This window comes from Denticeps clupeoides, chromosome 10, assembly GCF_900700375.1.
Source record: "Denticeps clupeoides chromosome 10, fDenClu1.1, whole genome shotgun sequence".
Lineage (NCBI taxonomy): Eukaryota > Metazoa > Chordata > Actinopteri > Clupeiformes > Denticipitidae > Denticeps > Denticeps clupeoides.
Window position 1 is genome coordinate 19,731,585 of NC_041716.1, and position 26,832 is coordinate 19,758,416.

A 26,832-nucleotide genomic window follows, 5' to 3' on the forward strand; every position below is an offset into this window, starting at 1 on the left:
AGAGATGAGATTGTAAAGCTTTGGGGATTCATAGTGCAAAAAGACATAGTGCAAATGGAATAACACACAACACAAAAATATGACAAAGGACATTGTGCACCGAACCATAATATAGTGCCGGTCGAGACAAACCAGATGGACAAGTATATATTGATATATTGTATATGATAATAATAGCTGTAGTGATATGATAGTATTGTGATGATAAAAACAGGAAGAGGGTCTTGTGTTTGAATATTAGGACTGATCTAGCAGCAGAATCTGTGTGTATCCCAACTGATTTGGGTCTTGAAGGTGGTTCTGAGTAAGGTATTGAGAAAGCTGATTGTAAGAGGTACATTTTGGTAGGTCTGTAGTTGGAAATATCTGATGGATTGGAGGTGGGTTTGTTATGATTCTAGCCCTTTTAAAGGCTGATGCAACGTGATCAGATATTAGGTTGTGGTCTGCATTAAGTGTTACTTTGGCCTGCTTCCAAACACAATACCTTTTACATTTTTGTTTAGTTGATGTAGGGCTTCAAATGACCCTGGTGATATGACCCTCTCACTGAATAACCCTGCTCCAGAACTTCTGTCCTTGAATCAAATTGAAATGCTGATTGCACATGGCCATGGCATTTTGTCTGTTGTACATTCATAGGGTTATAGCACCACAGAAAGAATAAAATTACATAAAATTTTATGTTTATTATAACTATAAGCAATTTAATTGAAATAGAAAGCATTGTATACAGCATCAGGCAGGAAATGTCTTTTTTTCTCTGGTCAGAAAAGCAGGGCAGGGCGTGCAGCGGCACGCTTGTACACCGCTGTGAACATCTGTAGAAATCAGGGTTACATTTAGTGCATTTATTGCATTACAAAGCAGACATCAAAAAGAAAATTAGTGCAATATATATATATATATATATATATGTGTGTGTGATATTTTTTTCTTTCTTTTTTTTTTGTACCTACACAGAAGAGGAAGTCTTGATGTTCTAAGGCGATATCTTTCAATGTTCGTATTGCATACAGAATAGAAGACAACAGAATTCACGTAAATCATAACAGTTGTAAGAATTGTGCTTCTTATACCCAAAATAACCCTTAATGATTTTATTATTATTATATTGGTCCGCTTTAAGAAATGAAAAAAACCCATACACAGCCCCCAAAATTAGCTTGTAACATATTAAGACATGCAAGGTATCTTTTAGTTATTCTGAACTAACAGGAAAAAGAAAATGAAATGTTTTCAACATCAATTTTTTTTCATTTGGCGAGAGTTCCCTTTTTTTTTTTTTAGAGGTTGATTCATTTTGATCAAATTAGTTGATAAAATGCCTTCAGACTAATTTAAAAAAAACGTTCACTCAGGCCATTCTCAGAGAGCGCCCGCTAAACGTTTATTTACCACCCGGTGTTTACCATATAGGAAAGTAAAAACGTCCTACTGACAATTAATGCTATTTAATAACGAGAAGAAGAATCAATGCATTACTAAAGTACTGAAGAAATAAACAATCAGATCTCATGCAACACTTGCATAGAATTTTTTTTCTTCTATTTTTCAGTCATGCTTTAGGGTTGTTTTCCCCCCAAAATACAGAACAATAGATAAAGATAACAGTGAAACATGGAGATTAGACAATAAAGCCACAGTACACTGAAGAGAGAAGACGTCCGCTGACCAGTCCACACTGGGCAAAGGTAGATAAAGGGGTGCGAAGGCATCGTTTTCAATGCAGTGACAACTCAGAAACCGCTATGTTCTGTGCACAGACTAGTGCTGTAAACATCATGCAAACAACAACCGTGTCTTTTTACTGTAACACGTTGCAATGTGTTACATTATCCACTGTTAAACCCATTAGATGTAGCTGAACTAGAGTAAAATGGATTTGCCTGAGGGAGACACCATTAATGTGAGAACCACGGGGGTGAAAATCCATGCGGTGAACCTGGAAAAAAGGACTCAACCTTTTAACACAGGTCCATACCATCTTGATATATAGTTCCATGCTGTTAATAATAATAATAATAATAATAGTAACATGTTTTTGAATAAAGAGAAGCTAAGGATGACGTTTTAAGTGTTGAGGGGTTAAACAAACAGAACTTCGGTTTAAAACTAAAAGAATCAAGTGCAAGAAAAGACAAACCCCAAGACAATCTTCAGAGGTCTCTGTGGGTGCAGGAGTATTTTAAGGCATGCAAGAGTACATTCTCCCATGCGTGTGAATGGGTGAACACATTCAGTGCATTGAAAGAGGCCGTTTCAACACGTCCACCACCACCACCACCACCACCCCCCCGTGAAGCCGCAGGACGTTTGGTCGCGTGTGACACAGTCCAGTGTACTGAAGCTTTATGGGTCTATATTACATCCATTACACTCCACACACCAGCACCCCTGCCAATGCTTCGCCTTGTACCCCCCACCTTTTTCTTTAGTAGTTTTATTGTAAAAAACAATCCAGCCCGTGTAAACATAGCAACGTTTCTTCAAAAAGTAAAATGACAAAGCAAAATATATTACTAAAGAATTATCTTCATTATCAGGTGCCCATTCAATATGTACACTGAAATCGGATGCAATCTATTTTTTTAGACATTTCTACTCTAAAGAAGGATCCTAAAGGTCCCATAAGGACCTTATTTGTGCAAATAGTCCTAAATAGTCAAATATTAACCATGCAGATGGAAAGATAGGCAAAGACTTTGGGGGTTTAAGGCCAGGTCATAGGTTTGCCCTACATTTACTGAACGTTCACCAGACAGGATCCAGGTGTACAAGTCGCCAGTGTAACAGCTAACGTTGGTACCGTCTGAAGGGGAACTGGTTCTGGAGAACAACACGTTCTGGGGCTGCTGAACTACCTGCCTCCTGCTAAAGGGACAACGTTCTGTTCCCAACATGCACCGCAGCAACCTTCACCTGCGTCTTCAGGAGAGGCGAGGAGTGAGAAAGAGGTCAGCGTTGTCATCAGTTACTGCAACGGTTCCCTCGTATGATTCTCAGCATATTAAGGAAGTGGGGGGGCTGAACAAGAGCAGGCTACCCCGCCCTCTTTTAAAGAAGACCCACATACATCCGCCTTGTCATTCAGTGAAGATGAACTAATCACAAATAAAGAGATTTCTGAGGGGGGCGGAGTCAGGGGGAGGAAGACAGACCTCTCTGCTATTGGAAAAGAGTGGTGGGAGTGGCTTCATGTGCAAATGATGAGACTGTCACCTCGATCCATCACGTGCTACAACACGACCCTGTACGCTGTTTCACCCCCACACACACAAACCAAAATGCACAACTCCAGGACGTTATGCTACATGTCAGCACGGTCAGACACAGACCGTGGGGTGGAAATGGAGCAGGACCCTGAGAGAGAGAGAGAGTGGGTGACGGTGACACAAAATTCCCAAAACACATATCTCTCTCTCTCACACACACACATACAATCACACACAGACACACACTCTCCAGCCCCGAGTCTCTCAGTAGTTGTCTCGGGGCCAGGGGCGTGTCCTCTGCCGGTTGTTGCGCTGGTTGTGACCCTCCTGGGATTCTCTCTGCAGCAGGCGGTCCTGTGACTCGTGCCCGTTTGCACTGTGGACCCCCCTGGGATGGCTGCGGTGCGACGGGTACATGTCCCGGTAGGTGTGGGAGTGGTGGGGCGGGTCATACTCTTCCTCCACCTCGTCCTCCTCCTCCTCCTCCTCCTCGTCCCCAGGACGCCTCGCGCAGCTGGAGCCCCCCCTCCGGCTGTGGGACAGCGAGTCACTGGCCTCGTCGGAGGGCATCAGGCTGTCCTGCTCCCCGTGGTCCTCCTCGTCTCCCCCCCCACCCCCCCCAACGGGCAGCAGCTGCTGGTTCTGGAGAGAAGGAGAGAAGGGAGGATAAGAGCTGAGATGCAGCAACCATCTCAACCAGACAGTGGACATCTAGGGCCCTGTTTTGACAATCAAACGCACCGCGGAAAACACAAATTATATTTTGCCGGCTTGTCTTAATTATTCATACGTGTGTTTTGGGCCAAATATTTAATAGCCAATAAGAATGGCTCATCATCTCGTCTTTAAATGGCAAGGTCTATGGTGTGTTGCTATTATGATACTGTCCCACCTCAATATAACTGGGAACCATAAGGTTAGTGTGAATGTTAAAAAAAAAAAATTTTTACATACAGTTATTAATATGATATATTTGTAATATATTATAAAATGTATAAACCACAGCAAAACGCACCTGCTGTGTCATGAACCAACACAAGCGCTGTTCATCCCTTTCTAAAAATGTGCTGCTAAAAAACATTGAATAATGGTGTACAGATTTTTTTTTTGGTTAAAACAGGAAAATGCTGACAATGCGCCCAGACACGCCTCATTTACGGGCCACCAGTAGCTGGATGGCGGAAAAAACAGCATTTGTCAAAATAGGGCCCCGGAGACAAATGACGATGACATAGCGCTGTTAACGGCAACATCCAGAAATTCTGTGGTCCAATTTTACCAAAAAAAGTTCGATTGCAAAACCTTGATTTTCTCGGGCAGAAAAGCCGTTCATTCACATGCTCGGTGTTGTTCCCCGCCCCTTTACTAGTGTCATTAGAGAGTGGATGGCATTCAGGGAGACACCAGGGAGGCGTCACATTCACAAAGCACAGAGAGATGGAGAGAAAGGTGGATGCCAGCAAATCATTGGCCTGCATGGTGAACTCTCCTCATGGTGCTCTGGTGGCCCATCTCTGAGGGACGGAGATGTTCGGCTGGAGAACCATCCATCACCACCACTGGGCTGGAGATGGTTCCTGTGTGCTTGGAGATGGGCCCGTGGAAGGGAGGGAGGGAAGGGGACAAAATGGATAAAAGACTCTGACCTTATTCTGGCTGGGTTAGGTGAAGTTGGAGGTGGGGTTTGAAGGGGAGGAAGGTCAAGGATTACGGTGCAGAAAAGAGGGAGGTGGTGGTGTGAGGTGGGGGATGCGGGCTGATTGTCCTACTTACTCACCCCGTGCTCTTTTGTATGGCATCATTCAATTACTTCCCATGTTTATGACAACTGCAAAAACGCAATGCATTGATGACTGAGGAGACATTTCAGAGACACACAGAGATAAAGAGAGAGAGCAAGAGCAAGAGAGACACTTACAAGATGTAAACACTTGAGGGTGCTGCAAACATGTATGAGTTAGGTGGGGTAGAGAGAGAGAAAGAGAGAGAGAGAGGGAGGTGGAGGAGACAGTCAGAAATACAGAACAAACTCAAATCTGACATGACACGCAAGTCCAGGAATACAGTATCATCACTCTGACTGGTCTTTAGCTTCACACACCTTCTCATCGTCAACCAACATTCGGAATTTCTCTAGTCCTTCTGTAGGACCAGACCGGGCCCAGTTGTCTAACATCCCAATCTAGTCCACGTCAAAGTCACTTGGAACCCTACAATTGGCCAGTTTTGGAGATTACCGGTGTTGTAGCTGATTGGTTGTGTAGGGATAGAAGTAACCTAGCTATGAACCAGAAGACCACAAAGCAAGACACTTAACCCTGAGTGTCTCCAGTGGGACTGTCCCTGTAACCACTGATTTTATGCCGCTCTGGATAAGGATGTCTGATAAATGCTGTAAATGTAAATGCACAGCAATTTTAATGTTGTTCTAAAATGACTCTCCTATTAAATCTCTGGAGACGCAGGTGGTTACCCGGAGATTTTATTTTTAGAAATGATCTCTTGCTCCGGTAATTTTCTACTCAACTCCAAACACACCTGGGTCTAACTGGGTCAGTCCTGATATCAGCACATTACCCCCGCTACAAACTCCCACTTCCAAAAACCAATTCACCCTTCTAGCTAGTCCTAGCTAGTCACCTGGAGGTTGGAGATGCCTGAGGGCGAGGTCATCAGGCTCTGCTCCAATAGTGGGTTGATGGGGGTGGTGCCAGGCAGGTGGGTGGCGCGCCAGTAGACCTCCAGATACTCGGACAGGTGCTCACAGGCGTCTTCCAGCTGATTCTCATCGAGAATGATGTCAAACATCTCCTAATGCGGAGACAGGGTGGAGGAGGTGACGTGAGGGGGATGGAATTAGAAGATATTATATCAAATATCTTGTGATGGAGATACGGTGGGTGGGAATGGCTTTGAGCGGCAGGTAGGATAATGGCTAAATGGAATAGCATGCAACATAACTTTAGTCAGAATTTGACTCTGGGAAACAAAATGTACTTCTCAAGCTAAGAACACTATGCAAAGGTTTGGGCAACCTCATCCATTTGCATTGTCATGTAACTTTTACCAAATCATTAAATCATTATTAGGAAAGGTCATGTGGTGCAGATTTCCTCAAATTTGTCCCAATTTGTGCCAATGCATGGGATCCTCTAAGCAATTTCATTCTGATAAACAAAATTATCGATGCTTGCAAAGATGCAAAGAAATGGCTGGAACGTTGAAGTGTTATCTGGAAGAGGTCTGAAAGAGCTTCTAGCAGGATTACTAGGCAAAAGGAGTGGTGGTGCACCGTTCTACTGTGGGTTCTACGACAAGTCACACAAGTAGATCACACAAGAGTCTTCAAAAATTAAAATCCTTTTTCTTTCTACAAAAAGCCTTAACAAACTGATGCCCAATTTTATTGCTTTAGCCTCTACCGGTGATCAGTTCACCTTCTGCTAATTTGACAAATCACAGTAACATACATTTTAAGCAAAGGTGCCCAAACGTTTGCACACATAATTAATATTATTTGTCCTCACTGGAGTTGGTCTGTTACATTGTTCAAGCAGAAAACATAGTGCGTATGTGGTAATTCCCATGTTCATATAAACAATCAACTAAATTAAATATTCGGTATATCAAACAGTAAAAAAAAACATACTGTATTTGTATGCGAAATAAACACAGAAGTTACACGTCATTCAAAGCAAAATCTGTCTCTAGGTGTGAATTGTCCTGTGGATCGTGTTCTGGTGGAGGAGGGGTGACGTTTCGGTGACTCACAGGAGCGCACTGGGCCAGTTTATCAGCCGCCATCATCTGAACGTTCAGGTGCTTGCTCTGTGATTTGCCTCTGGACTTTATTAACCTTTGGAGAACCTGCAGAATGTGAGAAGATGAGGTGGCGTTGAGAAACAGATCTTGTGGTGATGCACGGATGATGTCTTTCAAAACATCTAGGACAAGGTCTTCTAGGAACATGACTGGCATGATTCCCTGGACCTTGAGTTGAGGGAACCATCATATAGCATCAGTATGTCGTACCTTCGGAGAAGAGACCTTGACGTACACAATGATTGGTGCCAGTGAGGTTTTGGTGAGTTGTGCTGGATGGTTGATGGTATCTGCATCCAGGACCACCAGCTGCAGGGTTTTGGCCAGTTCAAATATTCTCTCGATCTCAATCTGGACTTCGGCTTTAGATGGCCAGAGAGAACATTCAAAAGTCACTTTACCCCATGAGAAACCACCAAAAAGCTCAATATTCAAATTCGGTATTAATACATGTATTATGACATATTTTGAAACAGGCTCCACATGAATAGTGCACAAGGATCACATCTGATTGGTTGGCATAAATCATAGGTATATAATACCTACCTAATAATAGGTATTATTCTAAATCCTGGGTAACTGCACAATTTGGTTGACAGAATTGTTTCAAATTATAATTTTAATGGATACTATAGGGTGTTAAAAGTGTGTTTTTTTATTGAAATGTGCATGTGTGTGTGTTAATGTGTGTAAGTGAGCATAAATGTGGGAGGGTGGTGGTTCCTCACCTAAACTCGAGCGAGTGTTAGAGCGCTCCATTATAGGTCTCTTGTTAAGGACCGACCTCTTGGCAAGAGAGAGGTCAGCGGTGACACGTGTTATGGAGATCCTTAAGAAAGCAAAAAAACACCAAATTTATACATCAGGAATACGAGCGTATCATTTTATAGACATTATGATTAATATGTAATATAAATGTATATATATAATAATGTAACACTGACCTCCCATCAAAGCGATGTTTCAAGAAGTCAAATAGAGCTTTCTGCATCATATCTGTCACCTGTGGGAGAAGAACGTTATTTATAATAGGCACCTTCACAACATCTGTTCTTTCACATTAACACACTATTAAAACACATCTGTGCTCCTAAAGTACTGCCAAAATTTGTGTTGTGTCATTTACAAAAGAACAAATCTTTTAAAAGAAAAGTACTAAACCAAATCACTGTCTCAGCTCAGGTGGGAGGGAGGGACCGTGCACGTGCCGCTTCACAGATGCCTGAATGAATGAATCACTTGGTGAACAACCCTCTAATGAATCATGAGAGGTGACAGTTTTTCTGTTTTTTAAAAAGATTTAGTTTCCAGAAAGAGCAAACCTAAAACGTTAGAATGGCAGTAATGAGATTGCCATTCTCATCATCTGTAGCAGGGACTAGGCAGGAGCAAAGGATGGAGAGAGGGATTCAAGATTCATATTTGTGACGTGCATAATTACAGCACTACTACACGCTGTGAAAAGCATCTTGAACCAATCTGTTTTGCCTGTGCATAGTTAAAGCAACAGTTATAAAAATAAATAAAATAGAATAAAAGAATAAGGCTAGTGAAAAAGTAAGCAAATATGTATGTTCAAGGAGAACATAAGACACAGATTTTGATAAAGTGCATTGTGCAATGACCAGTGTAGCAACAGATTGCAAAATAGGATTAAATGAACAGTGAACATTCAGATGTGGTGGCATGTCCTGGTGTGTTGTGTTCAAGTGTACCTCATAGAAAAGGAACCGCTAAAGAAGAGAAAGCTTTGCTAACAACTCACCGCAACAACTCACTTACAGTAGCACACAGCAGGTAATAAGTAGCGTATAAAACCCACAGTTTGAGAAAATGTGTGACTCTCGTTCCGACAATGAGCAAGGGAACGGTGCATGTTCAGTGTGAATCCTACAATGAATGTATACTGTGGCTTATATGTTTAGTGAACGGATTAATTTGAAGAGTAATACATTTTATTTATGCCTTTCTGACAAACATGGACACCATACAATGAACAATAAAACACACAGCAAAACTCCAATAAAAAAACAAGATTATAAGACATAATAAAACAGATTAAAAGGCATATATACTATAAATCAATTAGAAAGAGCAAATGACTCAGAGAGAGAAAGCACACTTGGACGGATGTTGTGATTGTGATTTAAAGGACAAGAGTGAATGTATGCTAGTGAGTGCCTTGGTGCGGAGATAAAACAGTTATCAATATCAATTGAAATACTATGAGTTCTGGATAATGTTGATTTAGTACTAATAAGTAGGATTTCAGTTTTATCACTGTTTAATTTAAGGAAATTTGAGTTACAGACTGAGTACAGATGATGATTGCAGATGAATGCATATAAAATGTTAGAGAATCCAGGGGTTGGATAATGTTCTTATACAATGAGAATAGTGACTTTGTATTACCTTCATTAGAGCAAATGATGGACCAGTTAAATGGCATACCACAGGACAGGACACTTAAAACACTATGATTTATAGATGAGTTTAGTTTTTACAAAGGTGTTTGTCACAACACTCAGATTTGAATTACTGACTTTGTATGACTCATTACTTTTTGAATGACTCAGTAATTCAGCAAACAAATCTGTAGAATTAATCTTTAAAAGGAACAAATTTTAAAGATTCAGTACATCTAAAGGAACTGCCATGCCCATCAAGTGCCTTAAGAAATTCTCAGGCATCGTTACGGAATTGAACATAATTCTGAAACGAGCTTAATCATGTTTTTAATATACACAAGGAAAACAATTAATGTAATCTAAAATATTTCCTTATTCTAAGATCTGCATTGGTCCAGTCATTTCCATACAGACCTCATAGCCTTTCAGTGAAGGCCCAACCAGAACCACAGGCCTCATGGATGGAACCACATCATATGGAGGAATGTGTTCAGCCTGGAGAGAAACAGAGAGGCAATCACAGATAACACAGGTTTACCATTAGATTAATTCCGGAGAGAAATATTTATTTATAATTTATGGCATGCACAAAAGATGAAGCTCTCTTAGACACATACCTGCTTTAGCTTCTGTTTGGCTTTAATTTAGAAACAAGAAACCAAAGAATTAGCAACAAAACAAAAAATATATAAAGCAATTTGATATCTGTGTGCAGAACACAGGACTAGTCGAGAATTAAAAACTGGTCTGATGTGATTATTGAGATATGCTGTCTCATTCATGTTATGAAGGTGTGAAAATACAGAAGGCAGCTAAGTGCCCATGAACTGCTGGAGGGATTGGATGTCTCACAGTAATGTGCAGCAAAGCCTCCTGGGAGCACCCACCCTTGTCTTGTTTGTTCAGGCCCTGTCATACTTACTCTCACCTGCAGAGGGCGGGGTGGACCTCCAGCCACCAGTCACCATATCACCCAGGCTGGAGGAGGAGTTCCCTCCACTTTTTCTAAAGAGCCACAGCATGACACTAATCAGCCCTTAAGACATTCACATTATTTAAAAAAAAATTACAAATGCGTTGTTATAAGTATTAAAAAAGTTCTAATTGTTTGTAAATGAGCCACAAACATATGACATGAAGGTCTCTGGATACAAGTGGATACAAGATCTTATCCAGAGTGACTTATCCAGAGTGACAGAGTAACCCTGGAGACACTCAGGGTTAAGTGTCTTGCTCAGGGACACAATGGTGGGGTTTAAACGTGTGACTTAGTGGTCTTCTGGTTTTAATCCACTAGGCAACTACCACCCCTTTCTAGGCTCTATGTAGCTGGCTGTGTTGTATGTGTGCATTTTACATTCTTACCGCTGTTGTTTTTGCTCCTGTTTGAGCCTCATGGCTTCTAGTCGGAGGGGGCTGGGGATAAAGCTAATGTCTGCCCCCTCCTTTACCAGCCGTCCGATCCACCAGTCATTGTTGTACTTCTGAAACACATCACAGCAAGGGTGTCCACTATTAGCATGCAGCACAACACAACAGATCTGTTTGTTCTGTTATGGTCCATGCATCCTGATGAGACAAATCTGTCTTGACCTATAGCAAGTAGACAGTTTATACCTCTACGTGTCAAAAGTCCAGTGCACAGTTGTGATTCTCACCTCCTTTATGTGCAGAAAGTCTTTGGCTTCAAAGTTAATTGCAGCGCCCTGAACAGGACAGTCCTCATCCAGCGCTCCGCAGTAGTTCACATTCGTCTTCACTGCAAACGCTACTGGTTTGGTCTGTGAGAAATTTTCAGGGAATTATTCAACTGCATAATAACATGTGGTGAGCCTATAATATAAGGCAGAAAGCATACTAAAAAAAAACGAGAATCATGAAAAATCCAGGAAAACTGTTTTTGTATATTTAGCAATAACCTTTCTTTTTTTTTTCATAAATCAGTGTAAATACACACACAAAAAAGTCCCAAAGCCAACTTTCTTTCATTTAGTCTTACAGAATAATAAAATCCAACATTGGAATTTTCATTCACAATAATATTAACATTTTGCGTGATTTGAGAAAAACTAAAACTGCATGCTGAACATATCAAGGTGGGGAAGATATGCACGGACCACTCTAATGGACGTTTTACTTGAATATTTAAAAAATTGATTGGTTGGTTGGTTGTGAAAGTATAAATGTGGTGAGGAAAGGACAGATGGACTCGATGTTGGGAAGTGTGCTCCGTTGGCTGGGGCAGGTCATCTGTTGCCCAGAGTGAAGTGAAGGAATTAAAAAAAAAAAAAAAAACTTGACATTGGTTGTAATTATAAACTATAACTTGAACTATAACCTTGTCCCATGTGGACTAGTGTCATACAGGAACAAACTGTACCCCCAAATCTGGTGTCTAAAATGTCTCTCTTTGTCCTGTCAATGTGTTCCTGTCAACTGGGGCCGATGATGTAGACAATCATTCATCTCCTTGCCTTGTTCAAATCTTTTTGCGAGGCTAAATAAAAATATGTTACCCCTGGGACTGTTCCGTCCGTGTTACATCTTATTACACCTAATGAACACCTATGTCTTATTAAAGTTATTATGTCACCTATAAAGTTATTATGTCACCTATATTATGTCACCTATTTGGTGAGAACACATAACTGGTAACATTTAATTAGTCTTTATCCAACATGACTTTATCCAACATGACTCTGTATTTCACGTCGTAGTTAGTCTGCTGTTAGGACGGTGGTGACATTAGCCATTTAGCACCTGAGCGGCACCCGGTCATTGTTCCTCACGCGTGACAACATAGGATGACATTGTCCACTACATTTCTTAGCTTCTTCACCTTATTGTCTTCGTTGACTTGTGCTAATTAGCCGATTAGCTAACGGGTTGAACGTATTCAATTTTCTGCAGATAGCAGAGCAGCACGACGGACAAACAATTCCGATCAGCAGTGCACAAAGTGGCAGCTTGATGCCACGCCCGTACTGACCCAGATATCAGATCAGATCCCACTTTTTTCCAGACTAATAAAAAGCACTCCTTACAAAATAAACGTACTTGGCACAGTCTTGAACTGCAAATGTACAATAACTTTCCACTTTTCAGACATGAAAAGGCCATGTGTACGTGGATGTGACCGACCTTTGCCCTCTCGAGCTGGAGCTGGGCCTGGCGCTCGGCTTCGCGCCGATACGCCTCGCGATCCTCCTCCGCTGACAGCTCGGAATCCGAAGGTCTGCTTGTGTACGAATCGGCGGAACCCTGTAAATGAAGGACGAAATGGTCTAATGAGACGGGGGGACAATCTGCGCTCTTCCCCTGTCAGCTGGACGCTCGTTTTTCACACGCTTTACTGCCATGAGCATCATCAGAGACCATTAAGTGTTCGTTAATGACCACGGCCCAAGATCGGAATTTTCAACCAAACAGGTCCAAAAGCGGGGTCTCCAGGCCTGCCTGGGTGGCTCATGTTTAAGGGATATCCATGCGGCAGTTTATGCCTGGAACAGTTTAAACGTGTCGGGTTTCAACCCACAGCAGCAGCACCGCACTCCCGTGACTCACCGGCGTTCCCGGATCAGGAATTCTGCTGAAATGCCTCGAGGTGGAAAATAACACACGGAGACTGCACTGTTGTAAAGGATAAATAAGTATGCGCCTTTCATTCATTCATCCTCAGTCACAGACACGCATCTGTGCGCCCTACCGTCCCTCTGGAAGCTCAGAGCCCCGCTGTTCTCCTCCGCCTCGCTCTACCACCACATCGTCGGAGACGAGAGGAGCGCCATGAGAGAGAAAATGAAAGCCGGAGCACCTGCTTACAGCCGAGCAGCCATTACGGCACTCAACACGCCGCTGGTGCACCGCCACGAGAGAGAGAGAGAGAGAGAGAGGCGGGGGAGAGGGGAGAGAGAACGGGGTGGTGTGTGTGTGTGAGAGAGAGAGAGAGAGAAAACGAGAACGGGTGGCGAAAACAGGACATGATGGTGCGTGTGTGTGTGTGTGTGTGAGACGCCAGAATGAACCAGAAAAAAAAGAACAAATCTCATCCAGGTCTACATTCGTGGTGAATAATGAAGGCACGACAGGACGGGTTCTCTGAAGTTCCTGTAGAAGACGCGCGGTGAAGCACGACCCCTGAGACGCGAAGCACTGCGTTCACTCCGATGCCGTCTGGCAGGCTGGTTTCCGTGCGCGATTCATCGTCCAACAGACGTAGCAATGCGGAGGAGACAGGGAAGTTAAATCAACACACACGCACGCAGACGTGCTTATATATTATTAACAGCATCCGACGGGAGAAAGAACGAGTGCACAAAAGTGCAGACATTAGCATATTTAACTCTCTTTGGCCATTTTTTCAACGATTCAGCACTTTCATCGCTGGTGTTCCCACACCGCTGGTGTTGGGCCTCCACACCTCCACGCTTCACAGCCTCAGAGAACCACATCTCCACATTCAAGTACATTTAAATACAATTTTCTATAAAAGAACACCAAAGCGAGCATAAATCTAGTTAAACAGTCACATAGTAATTGCAGAGTTGAATATTACATATATCTTAACAACATGACAGCTCTACTTCACAACGTCAGCCCGCGGGGAAGGAAGCACAGGAGCGATGGAGGGCACGGCGAACACGGCACGAGGGCCAAAACAGGGGGAAAATGCGAGACAACCCGGAGGCGTGTGCCGATAAAGACCGAATTTTCGGTTATCTGATTCATCCCGGGGTGCCCTATATAAAATTCTGGATGTCGGTGGTGAGAATATGTGTTGAGATGCAACGTCTGTGGCTGTGCTGCTTTCCTGCGCCAGAGCTTGGTGTGTAATTAAGGCCCCGGACGGAACGGACTGACAATGTCCCCTGACAGGCGCTCACACACCCGACACACAGCTGTGCAGATGTTGACACCCCTCCCATCCCAGCCGGCACGGCAGGAACCAGAAATAGCACAAAGCCGGCCCCGCCCTCTTCCCACGGCTCATGCACCGCCCGTCGTTTATCACTTCCGCGCTTTAATATTTCAGCACTGAGGATTCTAGCCCAGGGTCATCCAGCGAGAGCGCCAGATCTATATCGTGATGGACGTAATGCGGCAGGAATTAAAACACGAGCCAATGGGCAAGGTAGACGGGCGAGACTACAACAGCAGCAGCGAGGGCAGGAAGGGTGGGTGGGGATCTAGGCGGAGAGCTTCACTCTTCGCCTATTTTGGGCGATGGAGATGAAACTCAGCCCCGATTCTGTCAGCTCTAAATAACGCGGCGTGGAACAAAGTGAGCGCCGGCACGGCCGAGGCGACAGCAGCGAGGGGAAACCTGGGAGAAACAGGGGAGCAGCGACTCCCGGCTGCCCCGCCTACATGCATCCTGCCGTTCTCCTGCTGTTCCACATCCAGAGCGGATCAAACGTGTTTATTAGCGACATGGTCTCCCACCCCGTACACGTGCTGCACGTTTCCATGCAGACCTGCAGTCTGTGGATGATGAATGCCTCCTAAACCGCGACCGGGGGGGATGTCGAATGTCGCTGCAAACAATGCAGCAGAGCAACAAGACGAACCCCCACTGCAGCTACGCAGACGGAACATGGCACCTCTCACCGTCTCCGGTAACGGCCACGTTCGGCGTGCGTGTGCATACAGTCTGGTCCCCGCTGCTCATTACACAGAGCCAGAGAACCACGTTTATGCAACAGAAAGGGACTAGCGCATGGATAGGTGGCTCAGCTGGTAGATGCTCGGATAGGAGAAACAAGACACACACACACACACACACACACACACACACACACACACACAGCCGCTCCCAGTGTTTATGTGCAGCAGTAGGGAACGCGCTAAAGCAAAGTGCTCCTTAATGATGTTATGGCTGTCGGTGAACTGTCCTAGCTGCCATTTTGCATCCATTATTGATGACTTCAGAACGGCCCTACTGCTCTGTACACACACGCACACAGACACAGACACACACACACACACAGCCGTCCACTCGCCATCCCTTCCCCTCGGTCACGTTCTCTGTTGATACGATGCGTCTCCTCCCCGTTTTTTAAAGCAGGTTCCAGGTTTGTTCCAGGTTCTGCGAACGGCTCTTCACACAGGCAAACACAACAGGCAACATGGCAAACAACAGCAAAAGAAGCAGCAACCAAAAAAACGAAATAACTTGACACCAAATCTACTGATCTCAATTAACAGCAGACCAAAGACCAAGAGCATACCCTCCTCAGATGTCTACATAGATAACCAGAACCTGGAACATCCACCAAGCCACCAAGTGAGCTGACGAACACAGACCATCTGAAAGGTCCCTACCAACGTTGTACATAATTCTATTGCCCATTGTTGCATACTCAGCACAACATATAGGTACCACATTATGTAGGTACTAGACTTGTCATGGTACTGAAATTTTAAACTCCATACAGATTCTAATGATGGCACTCGATACTATTTTCAATAGTACATGGGGAGAAAAAACGAACACAAGAACTTTATATATGCAAAAATAAATGTTTAATGTTTCTGAGCCAAGCTCCTCACTTCTCATGCCGCAGATGTGAAAAACTATTGCGCGTTGACCAATTAGAGCACGTTGTAAGTCGCTCTGGATAAGGGCGTCTGCCAAATGCCGTAAATGTAATGTAAATGTAGAGCTGTAATCGGGCATGAAAAGTTAGGCCCAACCCGGCCCAACGCGACAGAATCCGACCCGTTTCACCTCCTCAGCATTTTCACATCTGTCTCGCAATAATTAAAATGAATCACCTTATGACGTTGGCCGAGAATTGCAAATCAAAGCCGTTTTATAAAAAAAATTACATTTAATAAAACAAATTTGCAACATGTGAAACATTTTTACAAATCAACAAATTTACAAACAGCAAATCATACAGAAAGAATAGTTATTATACAACGGAAGTTCATGTTTGCTGAAAAAAGCATCTTGGCAGCTCAGAGCCAAAGTGAACATGTGTGATCATTTGAAGATAGTGGACAGTAAAGCACGACAGTGAATGATATCCAGGGCTGTACACTTTTTGCACTGGTTGCACTGCACAGCACAAAGGTTAGGTGCACAAAATGTTTGACTACATTGCATTTAACAACGCAGTTTTGCAGGTTCACTTTTTTAAATCACTGTGCATGTCGGCAATAATGAATTGTAAATAATCAAATTCCAATGTCCTTACCACAGTTTTATTTCAAATCTACAAGAAAGGCAACTTACCGAAAATGCGTTTGTGCTTAAAGTGCTTTGCTGAAATTTAAACAAGATCATTAAAATAAATAAATTAACAAACAAGCAAATAAATAAATAAACTAAATGTGCAAGTGTTTTAAGGGCTTGAACCTGATTATCATCTCAGCCTGATGATCTGTTTGCTGGAAGGCGGCAGGGAGAGGGCTCACTGGGCCAGTGATTTTTCAGCATTTCATTTCTATAGTTTTACTCGGGCTTGCGCAGTAAATGAGTGGTCACGTGATGCGTTTTGATTAGCAAAAAATGGATGCTGAGGCAGTGAAATGGAGTCTAGCTTCTGGCGATTATGAAAGCAGAGTCTGAGGTGTGGAAATAACCTTTGACCATGACCACAACAATATTTTAAAAATTATAAATGACTTGTAACATGCGCAAAGCATCTTGACAGTCAGGCTGGCCGGCATCTATACTTGTCAAGCTCGGGTCTAACTTTTAAGGCCCAATTAAAGTTTTAATTCATGGTTACATCCACTCTGTCTATCTGACGGGTCCAAGTTACTCACCTCTCTGTCTGCTCATATAGAGGTGGGCCCCGCCCTTCATGATCGCTGATTGGATTAGAATTGAGCCCGTGGGACAGTGGTGGCCTAGTGGTTAAGGAAGTGGCCCCGTAATCAGAAGGTTGCTGGTCCCGGTCTGCCAAGGTCCCACTGACATGCCACTGAGCAAAGCACTGTCCCCACACACTGCTTTGGGCACTTTTCATGGCTGCCCACTGCTCACCAAAAGCAGAGGACACATTTTGTTGTGTCACCTTGTGCTGTGCTACAATGATTCACAATCACTTCAATTTCAGTTAAAAAAATATGACATGAACCTAATGTGTCAGTTGTATGAACTACAGGGATTTTTGTGAAACATTCATGTCCCTGTTATGTCCACATCAGGTAGTATGTTCATTTGTGAAATTATAATCTCTAATTTTTCTCCTTCCTACATATTCCAACTCGCCCATATGTCCCTTTCAAACTCTTGATCAAATGCAGGCCCTTTTAAAAAGAAGCTACGTGACATCACTGTCTGAGAAAAAAGAATGTGATGTCTGTGTGTTTGAAATGCTGCTGGAACTGCAGACACCTGCCCATGTCAGATCGAGGAGTACTTAATCTGGAACGCCAATGCTCGGCCAGATTGATAAATAGATGCTGTTCCTTTATCGATTGGTCCTGTGCTTCACATCGCCCTGTGTGCCTGTGGAAGTGTCACCTGCACAGCATGTCCTTGTATTTGCCTGCATGGCTTGTTTCCTTGGTTTGTTGTTCATATCAGCTGTTTCCACCCACACCTGCGTTCACATCAAATGGGCGGCGGCATGTCGTTGACGCCCCTTTTCTATTATTGCTCAGGGAGTTCTTCCCTTCCACTGTTCCCTTGGACTTGCTCACTGAGGGCTTTCAGCACTGTAATTCATTCAAGTTATGCAGGCTGTGACTATGCACACTGTTAAAAGTGTTTTATAAATTAAGATTCATCGACTGAGTGTCTGACGAAAATGACACCTTTCCCTATTTCCTTACAGCTTTTCATGGCTGCCCACTGCTCACTAAGGGTGAGGGTTAAAAGCAGAGGACACCTTGTGTCACCGTGTGCTGCGCTGCAGTGTTTCACAATGACAATCACTTCACTTTCACTTTCATTTAACTTAGATTTCAAAATGCTGGTGATTGGTCATAGATATATGGTGGTTGGTTAGCAGATGAAGTGAAAAAGAAAACAGAATGTGTGTTGTAAAAAGGGGAGAAATGCGATCACTGGAATGGCTGCAGAGGTGGAATATATCAATAAGACAACCTTGTTTTAATTGAGAAATGGGTTTGGCTAAAAGAAAATTTGTCTATTCTACTAGGTACTTGTACTATATTGTACCATATTATTTTCATTGACTAAATCCAGACTAAAATGGCAACTATTCTTGTTGACTAAAGCTAGACTAAAATAGTCATGGACATTTCTGAATAAAATAGGTGTCACACTGACTCCGGATCTGTGTGCTGGTCTAGAGTTTCTTGGTGTCGATAGATTCTGACTAGAGATGGGAAGTAACAAAGCACAAATACTTTGTTAATTTCTACTTTGTTAAGTAGAAATTTTGGGTTATCTATCACGTCTACATTTTAGCATTTATCTGTTCTTTCTACTCCCTACATTTTCAAATCAGGGTAGTCACTCTTGCATTTAAATCGTGTGAAATACGGACTCTCTGCAAGTCGTTCGTCACCATAGTCACATGGCTGAAACACAGCTACCGCTGCATTTGTGTAAAAGAAAAAAATGTATAAAACCAGGCAGCAACTCTGTGGCATTTATTGTAGTAGTTAATGTTGTGTATACTTGTGCTACATATATACATATAGTATATATGTATGTGTATATATATATATATATATATACACACACACACACACACACACACACACACACACACACACATATACTTGTGCTACACATTGGACGGAAATGGTGATTCTTCTGTGCCATTTTCACACCCTTGGCCATATCTTGATAAAATGTTTACATTTCCAAAAGGATTAAACATTAATTTTGTTTTAAGCGCATGCTGTGTCTGCCTGAAACCAAATATATCACGACCCACAAAAACACGCCCTCCAACCTGCGCAAACATATTGAGGTGTGTGAACATTTTATTAGCTACAAGTGAAAGTTTCCAATGAACTTGTCTGACTTTTTACAAAACCACATTAATGTGTCCAAAAAGGCAAGTGAAATTACTTTGAATACCAAGGCCAGGCTTGTCTGCTAACTGTGATTTACAAAGTTAGCATGCAAAATGGAGCTACGTGGACACAAATATAACGTTATGTCGATATAACATGTGTAAATAGTTGACGAAGAGAAAAATGAGCTGTCATCCTAGGCTACTTAGTGCACCTGACACACCTTCTCATTCAGTGTGTTTTCTTTATTTTCATAACTATTTATATTGGTAGATTCTCACTGAAGGCATCAAAACTATGAATGTGAAGTTATGTACTTAACAAAAAGAGGTGAAATATTTGAGGGGCCGTTTAGGAAATATTTCAGACTTTTGTTACACAAACACATGTGAAACACACACACATTCACATATGAAACTGACAAGCATGCATTTATACTACTGAAAACTCGCACACACACATATGAAACGCTCACACAGATACAGGTGAAAAACTGTGTTAAAGGCCATTATAAAGTAAAGTGAATGTCATTGTGATACACAGCAGCACAGCACACGGTGCAAACAGTGAATTGTGTGTGGGGACGGTGCTTTGCTCAGTGGCACCTTGGCGGATCAGGATTCGAAAATGGCAACCTTCTGATTACGGGGCCACTTCCTTAACTGCTAGGCCACCACTGCTCCATGAGCTAAGTAAAAAACAAATGAAAAAGATTTGAATATTTATAGGAGGCGCGCTGTGGCGGCGCTCGGGTGAGTGGTGTCGCGACCCGGTTTGGACTGCGCAGGCGCAAAATACCATTACTGCTTTGAATCGGGTCGCCAAAATAGAATCCAGAGAACCGCCTTCCGGATATAGTGAAATGCCTTCCAGTGTTTGTGTAACAAAAGTCTGAAATATTTCCTAAACGGCCCCTCATAGAAATAACTGAAAACATGTTTTATATTCTAGTTTCTTCAAAACCACCGCCCTTTGCTCTGATTACTGCTTTGTACACTCTTGGCATTCTCTCGATGAGCTTCAAGAGGTCGTCACCTGAAATGGTTTTCCAACAGTCTTGAAGGAGTTCCCAGAGGTGTTTAGCACTTGTTGGCCCCTTTGCCTTCACTCTACGGTCCAGCTCACCCCAAACCACCTTGATTGGGTTCAGGTCTGGTGACTGTGGAGGCCAGGTCATCTGCCGCAGCACTCCATTACTCTTCCTCTTGGTCAAATAGCCCTCACACAGTCTGGAGATGTGCTTGGTGTCATTGTCCTGTTGAAAATTAAATGATCGTCCAACTAAACGGAAACTGGATGGGATCGCATGTCACTGCAGGATGCTGTGGTAGCCATGCTGGTTCAGTGTGCCTTCAATTTTGAATAAATCCCCAACAGTGTCACCAGCAAAACACCCCCACACCATCACACCTCCTTCTCCATGCTTCACAGTGGGAACCAGGCATGTGGAATCAGTACATTCACCTTTTTGGCATCTCACAAAGACACGGCGGTTGGAGCCAAAGATGTCAAATTTGGACTCATCAGACCAAAGCACAGATTTCCACTGGTCTAATGTTCCATGTGTTTCTTGGCCCAAACAAATCTCTTCTGCTTGTTGCCTCTCCTTAGAGGTTTCCTGGCAGCTATTTGACCATGAAGACCTGATTCGCACAGTCTCCTCTTAACAGTTGTTTTAGAGATGTGTCTCCTGCTAGAACTCTGTGTGGCATTTATCTCGTCTCTGATCTGAGCTGCTGATAACTTGTGATTTCTGAGGCTGGTGACTCAGATTAACTTGTCTTCAGAAACAGAGGTTACTCTTGATCTTCCTTTCCTGGGTCGGTCCTCATGTGTGCCAGTTTCGTTGTAGCGCTTGATTGTTTTTGCGAGTAATGATGGCCACTCTGATTTTCTTTTGTTAGCTGATTGGTTACTTCTTGAAGCTCATCAAGAGAATGCCAAGAGTGTGCAAAGCAGTAATCAGAGCAAAGGGTGGCTATTTTGAAGAAACTAGAATATAAAACATGTTTTCAGTTATTTCACCTTTTTTTGTTAAGTACATAACATGTGTTCATTCATAGTTTTGATGCCTTCAGTGAGAATCTACCCATGTAAATGGAAAATAAAGAAAATAAAGAAAACACATTGAATGAGAAGGTGTGTCCAAACTTTTGCCCTGTACTGTATGTACTTGGTACATTGTGTGACAACACCTACCATGCTGGAATTAGCTGTTGTATGACCTGTGCCAAAATGCAAAAGTGTACATTAAATACTTCAGTACTTTAACTTAATTCAAATGTTCACGGTACAACTTTCACTCATCGTCGAGTAAAATTTCACCAGTGGTATCTGTACTTTCACTTAAGTAATCAATGTGAGTATTTTATCCACCTCTGCAGGGTGAAAGAAAGTGAAGTGATTGTCATTGTGATGCACTGCAGCACAGCACACAACAAAATTTGTCCTCTGCTTTTAACCATCACCCTTAGTTAGCAGTGGGCAGCAATGACAGGCGCCCGGGGAGCGGTGTGTGGGAACGGTGCTTTTTCTCAAGTGGCACCTCGGTGGCACCTTGGCAGATCGGGATTTGAACCGGCAACCTTTTGATTACAGGGCTGCTTCCATAACCGCTATGCCACCACTGACCCACTTAAGATCCCCTCTCAGGGGATCAGAGAGAATCTGGCAACGAAACCTCTGCAATGCACCTGATCAAACACAGGACTGAGGTTGTGTGTGTGTGCACCACTGCACTAACACAACATGGCAGAGACACTGATGTCCAGCGTCTGCACAAAGACAGACTCGCATACACAAACGTGCCACTGTGTGGAGTTCAGCGCCAGACAGCATGGAGTTTATAATGGAGCGCATGCATAAGCGATGTGATCACGCACAAGCCAGCAGATGCCTTCTCACTTGCTAACCTGAAATGCTCCCAGAGCTCCAATCCAGCCTCTGGGCCCTTTTTTGGTTCTTATCTACTCCATCTCACCTCACTCAGGACTTGCAAGCCCAAAGTAACATCACTAACACTAACACTATCATCTATGTGGTGTATAGCCTAGACACTTGTTTTCTTGTATAATTAACAACAGTAATTTCATGTACACTGTAATTAAAAAATTACACAATTTATTTTAATTTACATAATAATATTAAATGCGCGTGTTTGTTTAATTGTTTGTTTATTTATTAGACCTGTCACATAATAAATGTCTGTCTGTGTGCATAAATAAATGTAAATAGTTTTAATTTAAACTATTTTTTCCCCCAACAGGTTAATAATGCATGTTATATTATAGTAGTATTCAATAGATAATTAATAACCCTTTTAGAATATTGAACAATAGTAATATGCAACCTATTATCTCTAGAATCTGAAATATATATATTTTTTTATAGTTAGTTGCCAACATATTCCTACTGTGGCTGCTCCTCAAAATAAGTAAAGCCCTTCTCTAATCTTCTGCAGTGCAAAGCATAGAGAAATCCCACTGTACAGTATGCAAACCAACAAGCAGCAGAACAGCCACCCTTTTAGTGCACTCCACACACACGCACACACACACCAAACACACTAAACACATGCTTTATTTCACTGAGCAAACAGTTGGGACAGATGGCCCTGTGCTGCACAAAGTAAGATGCCTCTCCTGTTCCTGCAGTGGTGAATCATTATCGAGCAACAGGAACCGTGTCAGGGTTGGGCAGGTATATCATCCAAATCGCTCCAAGACTCTTCATTGCTATATTTTTCCTCATATGCCTTAAAAGGAATGTTGCATTTTACACATTCATTCCATTAAAGACATCACTCTGCTGATAAATGCCATCACTGTGAAATATTTTATAATTAGGGGCACAACGATCTGGCCTACTCAGATCCGATACTAATACTTGGTGTTGGGATACTAGCTGATCCCGAGTAATTAATAGTCTTATTCGTGGGTGGAGACACCAGACTTAAATAAAACAATTACACAGATGTTAAGCATACACTGCTTTAAACTCTCCACTCCTCATGTTCTTTGGCATGGTGCTTCTGGATGTGTTGTGTTAAGTTAGTCGTGTTGTACTTTGCAGTGCTGCTGCTGCCATTTGGCACTGCAGATCCGTGGAGCATGAAAAAAACTCCATTCTAATGACCTGTTGGTGTACAAACATAAAAGAACCTAGAACTTAACTGAAAAAAAATGGTTTCATAGATCCACACAATTGGATACAATAGTTGAATCAGATATTTCTAATATCACCCAAGCCTACTAAGAAATCAATAGCAGTTATGGGACAATGACCTGAGGATTAATTGTTCCCAATCACTACATTTTCACTAAGGTTTTACCTCCAAAGGGTTCTAATACGCCGTGGCTGATATTGGTTGATACGTTATTGATTTTCACATGAAAATACCTCAGACATCGATAATATTATGCAAGTTATTCTTAGGTTACTCTTTCATTCTTACACGTCTACCAGTACTGAGTCTAATTGGTCCCATGTGTGGCGCACAGCACTGCAGAGTTAATTTTTTACTTTCAGATAACACTGTATGCACCAATGACATTTTGCACTTATTCATGAAAACATGTCATCAATATAATAAATTTTAATAGATTATACATTTTAAATGCTGTTGTTTCTGTGGTTTATTACCTGTTCCAGATTATCATAAATATGTAAGACTTACCACCTATATGTTTATATATGTGTATTTGTGCATGCGTGTGTGTGTGTATGTGAAAAGTCTGTATTTCTAGTATAAATTGCTCATTTCAGGTCTGAAAACTCGTCTCGAGGCGTCTGAAGCTGTTATATGTGGACACTGAAGAGCAAAGACACCAACACAGCTGAGAGTAGTACAGAATACATACATGATGTACCCAGAAAAAAGGCCTCTGAATAAGCAATGAGGCTGGACGTGTAAGCGTGAACCAAACAAGCTGGAGGAGTTGTACAATCCGCCTCACGGTTCATGCCTTTGCCAGTTTTTCTCTCGTTCCTCATGTAGTACCACATGCTGGGTCGTGCTCCTGTTTCTCACACCCTCACACTGGCACTGGCCAAGGCGCCACTGGTCTGTAATACAACGTGTTTTAGATCCGTGTTCTACCACATCTAGCATTATGGGCCAATCAGAGCCAGTGCGTCGCCTGCTTCAAACCATCACATTTCTGCACGTTGTAGAACTGACAGTGAGGTCGACATGAGGAGTCTTGTGAATTCTCGTGACAGACAAGACGAGGCACGTTTTTTACACGTTTTCACTTCGTGCGAGGCAGAGCAGCTAATGATTCTGATTAATATTTCAAGAACTGCAATTTTGTGGGGGAAAATTAAAACTGCCGTTGATGACCTGGTCATTATAATTATAATTTCCCATCCTAAATAAAACATTGCGCTTTGCCCTTTAACACGAGAGATTATACTTGATGTTTATTACTTTGATTTATGTAGAATGCATTAACGAGGACAGTTATCCAGACTGGATTGTATAGTGAGAAGTGGTTCAGACTGTTGTCGGTAAAACACTCAAACACTGGTTTGCAAAAAATTGTCACCTTTCCCGTCCCACCAGTCCGAAAAATTCGATTAAATAACGCGTATTCTGCCTCCCTGCTGCTTTGCCTGGCTGACCTGGAAACATTAATTAAGAATCTGGGCTGAACGTATTTTCCAGTAGCCACACACACACACACACACACACACACACACACACAAAAAAAAAAAAAAAAAAAAAGAAAGAAAAAAGCGCGACAGCGCCGCCCTCTGCTGGACGCGTCCGTCATTACAGCCGCGACACAACCCTGTTATTATGAGTCATTACGCACCACAGCATGGCCTCATATTCCCTTGTGCTCTTCAGGTGTGTGTAAAAAAGAGCTTTTTGTCATTTCTTGCTCTCCGAATCGACGAACAGAAGAAGTTATTTTTCCTCACGACTGAAATCCCATATATATAAATATACCACTACGAATGAAAAAATACAACTGTTGCAGGACCAAGAAGAATATAGAGGTCCTGTAAATAAAAGGGCCTGTTTATGTGAGTATATGAACGAAATAAATGTTATAGTCCGTGTCTTTCTTAACACACACCTCACGATATTTTCGCACGTGTGTCTTCAGACGTACAATCCCGTGGATCTTTTCGCGTGGAACTCAGGGCAGGCCTCACCTGGCGTTTGATGAAGCTGGACGTGGTGTCGGACGACGTGCTGCCATCCGAGCGTTTAAATCGGCTCTTCCGCTTCGGCAACTTCCTGGGCAGCTGGGGAGGCACGAGGGTAAAAAAAAATCACGCGTTCGTTTCCACAACGTGGTGCCTTTATTTATAAGCCCCCCGATCGTATGGATGAAATGAAAAAGAGAAAGAACGCATACAATGGCGGTAACAGCGGACGTTGGCGTGATGTTTGCGTGCAGACATTTTGTTGGAAGGCCCGGACGCGGCAGAATGGCGCGATGTCGCGCACTTGGATGCGGCTACAGGTGCGTCGCCCCCCCGCACGGTGCAAAACTCGGGCTTTTATCGCGGATCTGGGCTCCACGCGTGGCGGGATGTATCTAAACCAGGGATTACGTCTCTCCCGTTATTCCTCCTAAATCTATTTTATTTGTCCGAGATCGTGTTGTCGCGGATGTTAGTGGCGGGTTGTGATCCATCCACGCTATGAAAAAAGGAAAAGAAAGTACACGTTTCCCTCACAGCAAGTACACGATCGCCGCGTTGCACGGAGAGAAGGAGAGAATGAGAGAAGAATGAGAGAAGAAGGAGAGAAGGAGACATGCTTACCTGGAAGTAGTGCGACTGCGAGCCGGTCTCTGCGCCAGACAGGGGGTCTGCGGACGATTTGGACATTTTCACTTGCACCATGTATGAGGGGACGTGGGGGGCTGCTGGGTGACTGGGACAGACGCCGACAGGGGACACATGGACACACGGAGCGGGGACGCGGCGTGTCGGGACGGTGAAGATGAAACCGGCCGCGATGTTTATTTTTCTGCAGTTTCGCCCTGAACGCTACAAACTGCGCAGCCGCATCCTCTCTCTCTCTCTCTCTCTCTCTCTCTCCGCCCTCCCTCGTCTCTCTCCGTTTCTTTACCTCCCTCGCTCCCTCTCTCTCTCTTCATATCCCTCCCTCTCTCTCTCGCTCTCTCTCTCTCTTTCCTTTCCCTCTCTCCCCTCTCTTTCCCTCCGCCCTCCCTCGTCTCTCTCCGTCTCTTCCTCTCTCTCCCTCCATCTCTCTCTCTTCCTCTCTCTCTCTTCCTCTCTCTCTCTTCCTCTCTCTCTCTCCCTCCATCTCTCTCTCTCTCTCTCTCTCCATCTCTCTCTCTCTCTCTTCCTCCATCTCTCTCTCTCTCCCTCCATCTCTCTCTCCCTCCGTCTCTCTCGTGTCCAGTTTAGCTGACATTGACGTTATTTGTAGTTTTATCCGCGTTTCCGCTGCGTGTGTT

The 26,832-nt window shown here is 43.1% G+C and overlaps 1 protein-coding gene across 7 annotated transcripts; it reads right to left on the bottom strand.

Annotated features, from left to right (window-relative positions):
• Positions 1-674: 674 nt before the first annotated feature.
• cacnb3a (calcium channel, voltage-dependent, beta 3a) lies at positions 675-26,453 on the bottom strand. 7 transcript variants are annotated; one of them, XM_028993160.1, is made up of 15 exons: positions 26,171-26,453; positions 25,553-25,645; positions 12,587-12,706; positions 11,104-11,226; positions 10,811-10,929; positions 10,368-10,450; positions 10,063-10,082; positions 9,860-9,940; positions 7,982-8,040; positions 7,766-7,866; positions 7,248-7,399; positions 6,987-7,082; positions 5,856-6,026; positions 5,134-5,155; positions 3,864-4,871 (listed from the first exon to the last, which is right to left on the bottom strand). In XM_028993160.1, exons 1-15 carry the CDS (start codon positions 26,249-26,251, stop codon positions 4,636-4,638), a joined length of 1,557 nt encoding a protein of 518 aa, XP_028848993.1. In that variant the 5' UTR covers positions 26,252-26,453; the 3' UTR covers positions 3,864-4,635. The 7 variants fall into 7 exon arrangements, with proteins under 7 accessions (XP_028848992.1, XP_028848993.1, XP_028848994.1 ...); XM_028993161.1 differs by having other exon boundaries at positions 10,374-10,450; positions 26,171-26,251; XM_028993164.1 differs by having other exon boundaries at positions 4,738-5,043; positions 26,171-26,452.
• Positions 26,454-26,832: the final 379 nt, after the last annotated feature.

What these genes read in the sequence shown, in the direction of transcription:
- cacnb3a (XM_028993159.1), bottom strand. Translation starts at nt 26,251, where the DNA reads ATGGTGCAAGTGAAAATGTCCAAATCGTCCGCAGACCCCCTGTCTGGC. An exon ending in CGCAGTCGCACTACTTCCAG is followed by an intron (nt 25,646 to 26,170) that starts GTAAGCATGTCT and finishes GTGCCTCCCCAG; the next exon opens with CTGCCCAGGAAGTTGCCGAA. An exon ending in TCAAGGTCTCTTCTCCGAAG is followed by an intron (nt 7,083 to 7,247) that starts GTACGACATACT and finishes CACATTCTGCAG; the next exon opens with GTTCTCCAAAGGTTAATAAA.